Raw genomic sequence first — 13,327 nt, 5'->3', positions numbered from 1 at the left:
TTCTAGAACAGTGGTAGTCAACCTGGTCCACACTGCCCACTTGTGGGTGTTCCAGCTTTCATGGTGGGCGGTAAGGGTTTTGTCCGATACTAAAGCACTTTCTTTTTTTAAATTTAATTGACTTCCCTACTTTATAAATCACTATTACGGTGGAACTGGGTGGGCAGTTAGAAAATTTTACTACTAACAGAGATACAAAAATGGGCGGTAGGTATAAAAAGGTTGACTACCCCTGCTCTAGAATCTCTAGCTCTCTATCTATTAGATTAGAAGTATAATCTTCTGTAGTCTAGCAAGATTTTTTTTATTACATGTAAGCAAATAAAGAATTGGAGTCAATTGGATTTCACTGTTGGCTTTGGGCTTGGGCCTGACACTAAAGAACAATAATGTTTTCAGATAGCAAGGAAGGCTCCAAACCACTTCTGGTGAGAAGCCCTAACAGTTTTAAACTTTGGACATTATGCACCTATAACCCAGAATTATTTAATGTGCACAAAAGAAAAGGGATGATCAGTGCCACATAGCTTCTCTATTATTTTGCAACATAAGAATTTCTTTGTGAACATTCAGCACAATAGTTTTGATTTCTGGGCCCCCTTTTCTTTTGCATATAATGACACTATTGTTAGCTAAATCACAACCATTTTCTTCCTATTCTCATAGAGTTTGTTTTGCTGCTCCTGATTCCAAGCCTTATGCTCTAGTCAATGCACCTTTACAAAAGTTCTGGCTTCCTTACTTTTATCACTCTCTTTGTATGACCAAACATTATTTCCATTGTTTGAGAAGATTTGTGCCACTGTGCTCCATGCTACCCCCCCTTTTTTCCTTTTGGTGGGTAATTAGAGCAGTGATTTTCCATCAACTCCTAGTTGGACCATTCCTGAAGACACCTTGCAGTGAAAGGCTCTGTTGTTGACGTCCTTTTTAAAATTTTGTTAGGTAGATTGAACAATGCACAAAGGTGTCTCCATCACTTCCCAATTATTACCATACAACTGCTGCTATGTAACTCATAGCTTCCAGTATGGCCATGGATGCTGGCACTTTTCCTTATTTTCCCATGGCATTCTTCCTCCTCTTTCATGTCTGTGAATGAACAGGATATGGTGCACAATATTTATCACGTAGTATAGATCAAATAGAATTGATGCATAAGACTGTTGCATCAGGTGGAAATTTTATGCTCACTGCAAACCCCATGTTCTCAGCAAATGTGCATAATTTCTGTCTCTCTGCAGTGAAGTGAAGTATCAGATGAGAGAGCTCCAATGCTTTTAATTAGGTACTCATAGCCCCTTTGGAAGCCACCTATAAGAGAAACCAGTTAGTGTGTATACAATATTTAAGCAAGGTAATAGTGTACTTCTATGGTGATGGAGGGCTAAAAAGAAAGGAACTAAAAAAGTAATTTGAAAAAAGCTTTTATATATGTTACTGAAGTTCTCTTTCCTTCTCTCTAGCTCCAAAATCTTGCATCTCAGATAGTTTCATGAATAAAATCTTTAGTGTCAAGAAGTTCATTAATAATGGAAAGCAATTGCATAATGTGTCTTTTCATTATGTTTTACTATTTACTATGTCTGCATCATAGGTTTTCTATAAACCACACATTTTTCTATTACTCTATAAAAATATAAAATAAATAATTCTATAAAGGCAACATACTAATCTAATTTTAAAATTAAAAATCATAGGAATAGCCACAGGTAGAATGATGAACTGTATAAGCTATTCATCATCATCCTAATTCTGGCAGAAAATTAAATATGTATCCAGAAAAATTATTAAAAATATACAGTAACTCTAGGTGCTGACTGGGCCATTCCAGATAAAAGAAAATTTTCTCAGCTTCTTTTGGGGCCAATATTTTATCTGGAATCATTCAGAAGACACATAATACACTCTCCAACCTATTCTCCACATGCTATTTTCATTCACATTTTGAACTCAACAAATATTGCTACGCAGTTATGGCACCTAACACATCAAATGTGGGAACTTACAGCTTTGTCTTTATTAGCTTACATTATCTAATATGCAGATTAGTTCTCCCTAACAGGAGTTCTCTATACCAGCCATTCCAGGAGATTCTTACTACAAAATGATCAGCGGAACAAACTGAACTCATGCAAGATGTAACCAGAACTCCTATGCTGTACACAGTAATTGGAAAAAGATGCTTGCTTACTTTCCTCCTCAATAGGTGATACAGATTTGGAATTGTTCAATTGTTCAAACTCAAGCTTAAAGGGTTGTTGGGCTATAATTCCCACCATGTCTAACCAAAGTGTTTGTACTCCTATAAACCCTTTTCAGGATTGTTCATCTTTATCCTGCCCTCAGTTTATGAAAGCAGAAACGCTCAATGAGGTTATGAGAGAAGCCCAAGCTGAGGAACATCACTGTTATGTGGCAATTTACTGTTAGTTGTGCCTAGTGAAACAATTTTTAAAAATCTCAAATCTATTGAGTTAGCAGACAGAAAAGGATTAATCTGGCATGCTGACGTAGCCCTGATATAAATGCAGGAAGTCTATACTCAAATTACCTTTTCTAGATTGTTGCTATGGAATCTACAAACCCGAAGGTAATCCAAGCAGTCTGTGAGGTGGCATACTTTGGGAAGGAAAATGTGTCATTAGAAATATATATTTACATGATCTAACTTTATATGATTTATCTAATTTTTTCCTTTTTAGTGCACCTTTGAGCAATTGAAAGTAATCCATATATGACTTGCTATAAGGAAACTTTTCAAAGGCTGCAAAGGCCTAACATCTGCTTAGAAAACTGAAATAAGATTGGTACAATAGAATATAACAGAACCTGCTATTCCTGAAGAGATGACTTTTGATATTTCACAACAACGTATTGTTGTTGCTCTGTGATTCTTTATGGCTAATACATACAAAAATATACCTGAACTGAAATACTGTAAAAAGGGAACAAATAGAACAAATGTCTTAGAAAACTTCGAAACCAGTTTCCCTACTGTGGCAAATGCTTGACTTACGTGTGTGATGCATTAACTGGAATGGGCAGATTATGTACTTCAGATGGGAAACCTTCCAGTTGTGGGCTATGGCCAGGTTGCAGAACTAATGGCCACATGGGGAAGCCACTTTGAGAAGGAATAACTGGTGCTCCTAAAGATGTATAGTGATGGTGGTGTACAGTTGATGGTCGTGATTTCTCCACTCTTGTTGGAATAGGAGCAGTAAGCTGCAGATAATTTTTTAAAAATAAGGAAAATATATTAAATACATCAAGTCAAATGATGCCATGATTTTGATACTGATTTGAAGGTTATGGTTTAAAATCCATTTTTTTCTCCTTTGTTTCAGACTCATAAAATACATTAATTAATCAGTGACAAACTCACTTCCCATCATAATAAACTCCACTGAGGGAGGGCCAACATTTCATGTTGGAATAAGCACAAAACATTTCATTCTATAATGCTTTCACTTGTTTTGATTGGAAATGCTAATATACTTTTGAAGTTTGCGAAAACTACTATGCAGTTGTCTATGCAGTTTCAGTACTGAATTTTTAAAGTATTGTAAAGCTTAGGTTTCAAATTGGGGAAAAAAAGGTGAAAAAAGGATCAGATACAGCGGAATTGCTACAGAAATTGCTACTCCCCCCCCCCCCAAATCACACAACAGAGAGAATGGAGTGGAAGGAATTATAAGAAATGAGCAGGCACACAATGGGGAATACAGCAGGCTGTTTATGTAGTACACTTGTGACTCAGTGGTGGAATTCAAATTTTTTTACTACCAGTTCTGTGGGTGTGGCATGGCTTGGTGGGTGTGGCAGGAGAAGGATACTGTAAAATCTCTATTCCCTCCCCACTCCAGGGGAATGTTACTGCAAAATCCCCATTTCCTCCCAATCTAGATGGGGGCGGGGCTAGTCAGAGGTGGTATTTACTGGTTCTCTGAACTACTCAAAATTTCCACTACCTGTTCTTCAGAACTGGTGAGAACCTACTGAATACCACCTCTGTCATGACTCCTGGTGTCAGTGCATTCCTTTGGATGTATATTTCCCATAATGTGCCTTCTTAGTTACTCACATGTAATCCCTTCCCCTCTAATGATTGTAACTAGAAGCATGAATTCCCTTCTTGCTAATTTATCCCAGTGTCAAGCTGAGTATTTCAGAGGTGAGGGAGTGGAGAAAAGGAAAGTGTAGTGCCACTTGTGTGATTTGTCTGTTAGCCACCACTCTGCTTAATGACAGAGCTGCCAGTCCTAATTTTGATCCCTAAATGAGAACTATCTGTACACTATAATCCAGCCTTTTAAGAATCTCAATTTGAATGACACTGACCATTAAAATGATTAGCACACATAAATGTACAAATATCACTCAGACTAAATAGTTATTACTGAAAGTCCTGTAAAAAATAGCTACCTATTTTTCTACCTACAACGATAGAAAAAAAAGGGAGAGAGGAGGAGAGAATGAAAGGAAGACGGGGGAAAGAAGAAAGAGGTAAGGAGAGGAGGATGGAAAGGAGAGAAAGAGGAGGAGAGAGGGTAGAAAGGGGAAGAGGAAGAGCAGGAGCAGGAGAAAGGTACGGGAAGAAGGAAGGGGAAGGAGGAAAGTAGAGAAGGGAGGGAGAAAGGAAAGGGAAAGGAAAGGAGGATGGAAGGGAGAGAAGAGGAAGGAGAGAGGGTAGGAAGGGAAAGAGGAAGAGTAGGAGCAAAGGAGAGGTAAGGGAAGAAGGAAGGGGAAGGAGAGGAGAAAGGAAGGAAGTAGAGAAGGGAGAGAGGGTGGAAAGAAAGAGGTAAGTTATGAGTTATGAGTTATGAGAGTTTATTTATATGCCGCCCTTTTCCCTGGGGGGACTCAGGGCGGCTTACAACTCGAAGGGGAGGGGGAAACAAACATTTAACACATAAAACAATACATAATTAAAAGCACAACATTCATACCATTCGGGTGGGTTACAGTCTTTAGCCCCAGGCCTGACGGGATAGCCAGATTTTAAGGGCTGTGCGGAAAGTCTGGAGGGTGGTGAGGGTACGAATCTCCACGGGGAGATCGTTCCATAGGGTCGGAGCTGCCACCGAGAAGACTCTCCTCCGCGTAGTTGCCAGTCGGCATTGACCGGCAGATGGAACTCGGAGGAGGCCTAATCTATGGGATCTAATTGGTCGCGTGGAGGTAATTGGCAGTAGGCGGTTTCTCAAGTACCCAGATCCACTACCATGAAGGGCTTTATGGGTGACAAGTAGCACCTTGAAGCGTATCCGGAGATCGACAGGTAGCCAGTGCAGCTCGTGGAGGATAGGTGTTATGTGGGTGAAGCGAGGTGCACCCACAATCGCTCGCGCGGCCGCATTCTGGACTAGCTGAAGTCGCCGAATACTCTTCAAGGGCAGCCCCATGTAGAGCACATTGCAGTATTCCAGCCTAGAGGTCACAAGGGCACGAGTGACTGTTGTGAGAGCCTCCCGGTTCAGGTAGGGGCGCAACTGGAGCACCAGGCAAACCTGGGCAAATGCCCCCCTGGTCACAGCTGACAAATGGTGTTCAAAAGTCAGCTGTGGGTCCAGGAGGACTCCCAAGTTGCGGACCCTGTCTGAGGGGTGTAATGTTTGACCCCCCAGCCTGAGAGATGGAACACTTGCCGAATTAATGGGAGGGAAACACAACAGCCACTCGGTCTTATCTGGGTTGAGCACAAGTTTGTTAGCCCTCATCCAGTTCCTAACAGCTTCAAGGCCCTGGTTCATCACGTCCACCGCTTCATTGAGTTGGCACGGGGCAGACAGATACAACTGAGTATCGTCCGCATACTGGTGGTATTTTATCCCGTGCCGCCGAATGATCTCGCCCAGCGGTTTCATGTAGATGTTGAAAAGTAGGGGGGACAAGACCGAACCCTGCGGCACCCCATATGTTAGGGGCCTAGGGGTCGATCTCTGCCCTCCAACTAACACCGACTGTTAGTTGGAGAGGAGGATGGAAAGGAGAGAAAGAGGAAGAAAGAGGGTAGGAAGGGGAAGAGGAAGAGCGGGAGTAGGAGAAAGGTACAGGAAGAAGGAAGGGAAAGAAGAGGAGGAAGGAAGAAAGTAGAGAAGGGAGGGAGGGAGAAAAAAAAGGGAAAATAAGGTGGTGTTATAACAGGAGGAAGGGATGGTAAACAAAGCAACCCAAACTGTATATTATAACCTATTAAATGAAATAATAAATGTATAAGAATGATAAATGTTAAACACCTGTAACCAAACGACATGCTGTATGTGATGATGTTTTTTTTTCTTTTTTGTGTTTTTCTTTTCTTTTTTCTTTTTGTTTTTTTATTGTTGTGTGTATGTGTTGTCTATGTAATAAAAATATTTTTTTTTAAAATAGCTACCTGTTGTCCTTGTTGAAGCATAGGGACCCCGTACCCAGTAGTTGGTGAATATGTTGGTGGTAATGATTTCAGCATCATGTTCTGCATAATGATTTGATGCATCTGTGCATTTTGCATTAGCATCATTTCTACCATATCTATAAAGGATAAAGAACAATTCAAGACCATCCTATGGTTATAATGGAGAACATAATGTAATCCAAAAGGTGAAGTACAGCCATTTGAACAGCATAATCTCTCACATCAACGCCTTTTTAAAAAACAAGCAGCCTAGTATTAGCTGAGCTGCAAAATTTATATTTTAAAAGCATGAACAATAACACATGTTAAGAATTTGAATTTGTTACACTGTGGATGTACTACAGATGTACACAGAGTTCTTCAACAAAGAAGGAAATAATTAGTTCAACAAATCCTTTATTTTCAAAGTCTGCCCAGACAGAATCGAGGAAAGGACATCATAAATCTTTCAATTGAATGAAAAAAAAATCAAGCAGGTTCTTAGCTACTTGCCTACATAATATCAGAGTAATATATGTTTATTTAGAGTGTGCAGAGTGCTCAAGTAGCATCTTTTGTAGCTCCTTAAAGCAGCCACATCTTTGGCAAAGTTTTCTCAGCTATTCTCTGCACCTGTACCGAGATCCCAGGCTGAAGACAACTGCCCCGTGCATGCCATTATGGTAGCCAATTTGGTCTAGTGGTTAAGACACCAGGTTAGAAAGTCCTGCCTTTGCCTTGAAAGCCACTTCACAGGATTGTCATTGTGGGAAAATAGGAGGATGAAGGTTTGTTTGATATGTTCATGCATCATTATGTAAAAATAATAAAGGTGGGAACTAAATAAATTCTCAATTCTGCCTTATTGCTTATGCTTGCCATTTTGAGGCTGTTGATCCTCTCTGTAGACATCCCTGCCAGTATAGTAAAGTTGTCAGGGAAAGTGCCATGAAGGGTTTTATTCCTTTTCAAAGCTACATTGGTCAATGGTGTGACTGAATCTTTTCTGTCCCTTTATTTACAGTATTTATTTGGATTGCCTGATTATAATTTAAGATTAGCACTTATTCACAAGTCCTTGTTTTGTTGCATGTATTAAATTTATCCAGTACATAATACAAACACAGACACACAGACACAGATTAACAGTAAAGGAAAGGGTAAAGGAAGCTCCTCTTATTCAACCAGACTTTCCATAGCTACTCTTTACTTTTTAAATTGCATCCCCAAACCTCATAAGTGAGAGAATTAAAAAATAATATTTGGCATTCTCTATGTCATTTTACTTAAAAGTTCAGACCCAGTTTAGTCCAGTGGTTAAGGCACCAATCTAGAAACTAGGAGACTGTGAGTTCTATTCCTGTCTTAGGCCCAAAGCCAACTAGGTGATCTTGAGCCAGTCACTCTCTCTCAGCCCTAGGAAGGAGGCAAGGGCAAACCACTTCTGAAAAACCTAGGCAAGAAAATCCAGGGGCTTGTTCAGTGTCTGAGAATCAAAAACAATTGAATGGAAGAAATAAAATCTTGTTCAGTCTTCCTGAATCCAACCGATCTTACTCTTAAATTTGTGTACATAGATAGGAGCCCTATCAACAATCCTGTCCAAGTTCTGTCCAGTGGGCTTAATTCTGAGTCAATTTGCATAGGGTTATAACTCTGCAGCATACTGTAATCTTAGATATATTTCCTAGGACTTGAAGTTAGTTAGAGGTGGTTTGCTCCTGGTTCGGCCTGGATCGGGCGAACCAGTAGTAGTGGTGCCGGGAGGGTCTGCCCACTCACCTGGACGCTTCTGTGAATGCCCAAACCAATAGTAAAAAAAATGGCAACCCACCACTGAGTTAGTTCTACTATATTAAATGAGAGTTATTCCTACAGTGTACACATAGTTATGCTTTTTGAACACAAATACCTTCTTTAATACTCCCAGATCTGGGTACTGAAAAAGACTGTGGAGATGGAATCTGTGTAATGAGTGGTGGCTGATATGAAGGTATTTGTTGAATTATGGTTGCTGGTTGCTGTGGTAACTTGCAAAAGAAAAAAAGGGAAAATAATAGTTAAAATGTAAACCATGGCTCCATTCCTACTGAATATCTGCAGCTGAATGAAGTTAATGGACAACATATTAAACAATTAAAATGTTATTCTTACTTAGAATTCGCTGAGCAAACAAACAGTGAAAGATAGGAAGAGTTTAAATGGAGAGAAGAGAGGCTAGCAAAGCTGTATGTTCTGAAGAATTGCATGTTGATTCACAAAGATTGAAAAGATCATTATAGAAGACGATCATTACAAAGAAGTGGGGAATGACCAGGACAAAAAATTAGATTAGATTTAATTTAACAATAGAGGAAGAAATACAACACAAGCATTTTAAATATAACACTTATGTTGTATTTCTTTCTCTGTTGTTTTAATATTTTGATAGCTGCCCAGAATTGTATTTGTAGCAGCCATATAAATTGATTTGATAATACAGTATGTAACATAACAATATAAATGCTTATGAGTATTATTTTCCATGTGTTTAATCAATATTCCATTAAAAATTACAGTTGTTCATGATTGGTACAATTCTAAGAGTCGTATCTAGGGTTTTGGGATCTCAGATTATGCTACTCAAATTGAACATAAAGTTTATTTAAATCTCCAATATTAAATAGATCATACCAATGCTAAAGTGCTTTAATGTCTACACTGTTGGACCATTCACCAATTAATATGTGGTGTCATCTTCAGGGTAATTTGTTAAGGGTTAGGGTTAGGGAATTGAAATCTGCCCCCAAATTTTGTTCATCAAGAATTGTCATCTGATCAGGGCACAACAAAGTAACTCAGCCTTCTTGATATGTAGAAACCTGCATAGCCTACCGTAATATGCAGAAATTAGATAGTGAATATATTGCAGATATCATTAATATCTCTAATCAAGTTGCTGGTTATAAAATCTGGAACCAGCTCAATACTACCCCAAGAGATCTTATGAAATCATGGTGTATGGAAGAAATGATGTTCCAGACTTGTCTTATAATGATTTTTTGCTGCTCACGATTGTTTTTGCTTGGATTAGTTTGATGGGGGTTTTTTTTTGTTTCTCCTTGAGATAAAGCAGAAAACACTTACTGTTTGCTGTATAATTCTTGGTTGTTGAGGGGGAGGGGGAGGAAGAAGAGGAGGAGGAGGAAGAGGAGGAGGAGAAGGAGGAGGCAGAGGAAGTTGGTAGATATGATGTGGCTTCAAGGGTTTTTTATGAATTCTTGGTAAACATTGTGGTACTGAAATCTCTTCCAAAAGATTTTGTTCCTATAATACAAAGTATAGTTTTTCTAAACTCATACATTTGCTTAAAGAAAACCAATCTGTAACAAGACAAAAACTGAAAACATTTCCAGTATATAGTATTTTCTTGCTAAAGACATTAGCAAAAAACAAAACAAAACAAAACATTAAACTTTTCATTAACTGTATTCATCATATTGGAGGGAAATAGATGTCATACTGCATAACTCCACCTCCCAATTTTATTAAACTTTAAAAGTACTATAAGAGATTTTTTTTTTAAAAAAAAGAATCATGATGCAAAAATGGTTTTCTTGCCTCTCCTCCCAAATTTACCTACTCAACATTACTTTGTTTTCCCTAGAATTTTTTTAAATAGATATTTTATTGAAAAGTTTTTAAAAAAAGATAAAAAGAACAAATATTTTTTGCAATTTCCTTCTGTACAATATTTCTACCTTGGTATACATCCATTGTAAATGTACTTCTCCTCCCCCCTTACTTCAGTTTCTCTTTGTCTATACATATGATGCTATTAAATTCAGTCCTTAATTTACAATCCTTCATTCCATTTATACATGTTTGTTCATCTCTATCTATACATTGTTAATTTCTAACTCCTGTGTCTTCTTTATTTAGACTTTCCTTAAGCTTTAAACCTGTCCTCTAGCCATTTGTACCACTCATTCTATACCATTTAATATTCTGTTTCCTCCTGTTTCTGTTTTTCACTAGAATTTTTACTTTTCTTAAATTCCCAGTACACCTTATCTAAACTGATAATATTATCTGGCAAAGAACTAAACTACTCTGTGTTAACATTGTATTAACATAGTAAAAAGTGAGCAGAAGAAAGTGTATTTTATTCCATTTTTAAAAGAAAATGATAAGAATTAGAGATATCATACTCTGAGCTGCTGTAAAAGGTCTTTCCTTCTTCTCAGTGCGCTTTGTAAGGCGTAGCCATAATTGTCATAATTCCCTGCAAAAAATATGGGTGACATTAATATGCCATTTAAAAAGGAGTGAAGAGAAAAAAGTGGGCAAAACTGGCATATTACTCGCCATGCAAAACAACTTGAACAAACATTTGCTCCTTAGGAGGCAATGGATATCCTGAGCAGCTTGTGGAGGCTTTCTCCATTTGGCAAATACAGGTTGGAATAAGACATGAGCAAATGTGTTGCTTCTACCTGGGGGCAGAGGGATCAAAAAGGCTCCGATTCTCCTCAGGGCCCATTTAGAGTACTTTTTCATTTGTAACTTGTCACTGCTTTGTCTTGGCTGCTGGGAAAACTCCAGAGGACCTGTCATATATGGTGATGCTCTACAAACTGTAGCAAGATGGGATAATAGCATCTACAGTCACTTGCATCCATCCTTTCAAGGTGGGAAGTTCTAAACACTATAAAAATTGCTGGAAACAGGATGTTTTTTTTCTTCTTTCATCCCCACATCCTCCTTAGAATAAGTCAAAGCAGCTACTGCAAACCTGCAGAATTCAGAAACTCACCACTCCACTTAAAGAAGAAGCTGGCATTGCAAGCAAGAGAAAGAACTGGAAAAGGAGGGTCATATTTTGGGTCAGAGCTTTTGCAACTCAAGCCAATCCAGGTTTGTTATTTATTTATTTAATAATATTTGTAATCTACCCCAGATCAGATGGACTCCCAGCAGCTAATAATAAAGTATGAACACATTAAACAGATAATGAAAAGTAATAAAAACAATATACATACTTAGAAAGAGGAAAGTACTGCCATATGGAGATTTCAGGACAGCTCTGCAAGTAGATATACAGTCTACTGCAATCCTAGATTAATGCTTTTGTTAACACTGATATTTTTAACTTTCATCCTCCATAAGTGTAGCAATTTATTAGGTAACCGGATCAATAAAACTTTGTGTGATAAAATATTTTAGGCAAATATTAAATCCAGATGGGATTAGTTCTGCAGAGTTCTTTATTGCAATCCATGACGACATCATACATAATTCTAGTACAAATATGCTTTAATTGCTTACTTGTAAAGGGTGATTCAGAGTCGTTCAAGTTTTCACATTCATTTTCTAATTTCTGTGGAAAAATATAATAGAAGGATTCTTTTTTTTTAAAAAGCCTGTAACTTCTCACATTAATTTTAACACGCTAAGTTTTTATTGTAAAAAACGTAGATTCTTAAGAAAAGGAATCTGCGGGAAACAATCAAACTTTAGACAAATGTGAATTATATAAAACTCAATTTGCTATTGTACAGCATTAGAGTAGATGTTTATCTTAGACTGATAGCATCAATGTTCTCTGACATCCATTTTCTTTCTTCACAACTTGCTTTATATCTTAACCCTAGCCAGCAATCAGTGTAAAATTGTCCTTAGCTACACCAGTGTAAAAGCAGGGTTTCCTCCTATATTCTAACATGTTTCTTGGGCAACTTTTCAAGTGCCTGTGTAATTTTGTCACTTGGTGCCTCCAAAGTAGTTTACGGAACACAGGCAATAAAAGCAGGATCTGGCTTGGCAATAGGACAGTAAAGTTTATGACAGTAAGACTTTCTGATAGGCAGGTAGGAAATCAAGACAAATTTGGGAAAGGCCCAAAGTATCAGGAATGTTTGACTAAAGGTGCATACATAGCATACTTGACATGATCAGTAAGACAAAACTAACTGTAATGCAAACATCCCCATTTTAATTGCTAGATTTCCCCCACCCCCCGTCCTATTACTGGATAGTTAATGCTAGGATATAATTGTAGAAAAATCAGCTTACCTTTTCAAGGAGTTTGAGCTTCAGACGAGTCATGTGATCAGCCACATCAGATTCCATCGCTGGGGGAAAATTCCAAGGTAATAAGCTACATTATTTTGAACATGGGTTAACTTTCTCTCTCTCTCTCCATGTATTTTTTCCTCAGTAAGAGCTTCAAGCTGTGGTTACAAGGAAAACAGAAACTTCTCATATTGCACCGGGTCTTTTGAAATGTACACTCAACATGGTTGCTAAGATATTGTTTTACTAGAACAATAGAAATATTCTTTAGGGCTGCTGACTCTTCCAGTGCAAGTTCAATGTGCCCAACCCTGTGCGTTGCTAACACCCTCCTCTGAATAACTCTGTTAAGCCTAAGGAACGAGTTAGCGTCACATCTGTTAGTCATAACTTAAACAATATGTATTTCCAAGAATTAGTACTCACCTGGCTCATACAATATTTGGTCATCAAAGAAAGAAAAACAAACAAAAAATATGGCTGAGGCTATCCATTGTGATTCTATAAATTAAAATTTGAAAATGTTTCCCAAACTATAGTTAAAAATAATTCCTGAAATCTCATACTATGACCAATATTTGACAATATAAAGCACCAACTTATGTTAATTAAAATCATGATTTCAGAAATCAAAGAAATCCAAGGCTCAGACGCCACCTGGTGGCCAACCAGTCTCTCCTCACCCTGCTCAGAGTCGGAACCCTGTCCAGGATCCTCCACCTCCTCCAGGGCTGACTCATAAGACCCCTCGCTGTCGGAGTCAACGGGCCACAACAGTGACCAATCAAAGTTACAATGGAACAGCAAAAAGTGACTTATGAACATTTTTCACAGATAAACCTTTGCAGCATCCCAATGGTCACATGATCAAAATTCAGATGCTTGCCAACT

The 13,327-nt window shown here is 38.1% G+C and overlaps 1 protein-coding gene across 1 annotated transcript; it reads right to left on the bottom strand.

The window, feature by feature from the left end:
• Window positions 1–453: 453 nt before the first annotated feature.
• Window positions 454–12,708, bottom strand: LOC106553057 (uncharacterized protein C21orf58). The gene is made up of 9 exons (XM_014071482.2): window positions 12,437–12,708; window positions 11,690–11,741; window positions 10,573–10,646; window positions 9,509–9,688; window positions 8,295–8,412; window positions 6,383–6,519; window positions 3,020–3,228; window positions 2,555–2,622; window positions 454–1,314 (listed from the first exon to the last, which is right to left on the bottom strand). The coding sequence occupies exons 1-8, from the start codon at window positions 12,491–12,493 to the stop codon at window positions 2,580–2,582; spliced, it is 870 nt and encodes a 289-aa protein (XP_013926957.2). The 5' UTR covers window positions 12,494–12,708; the 3' UTR covers window positions 454–1,314; window positions 2,555–2,579.
• Window positions 12,709–13,327: the final 619 nt, after the last annotated feature.

Source organism: Thamnophis sirtalis, unplaced genomic scaffold (genome assembly GCF_051295495.1).
Source record: "Thamnophis sirtalis isolate CommonGarterSnake01/CBP01778 unplaced genomic scaffold, rThaSir2_p1.2 scaffold_5, whole genome shotgun sequence".
NCBI classification, from domain to species: Eukaryota; Metazoa; Chordata; class Lepidosauria; order Squamata; family Natricidae; genus Thamnophis; species Thamnophis sirtalis.
Note: the sequence above shows the minus strand (reverse complement) of the source record. Positions and strands in the feature narration are given on the sequence as shown.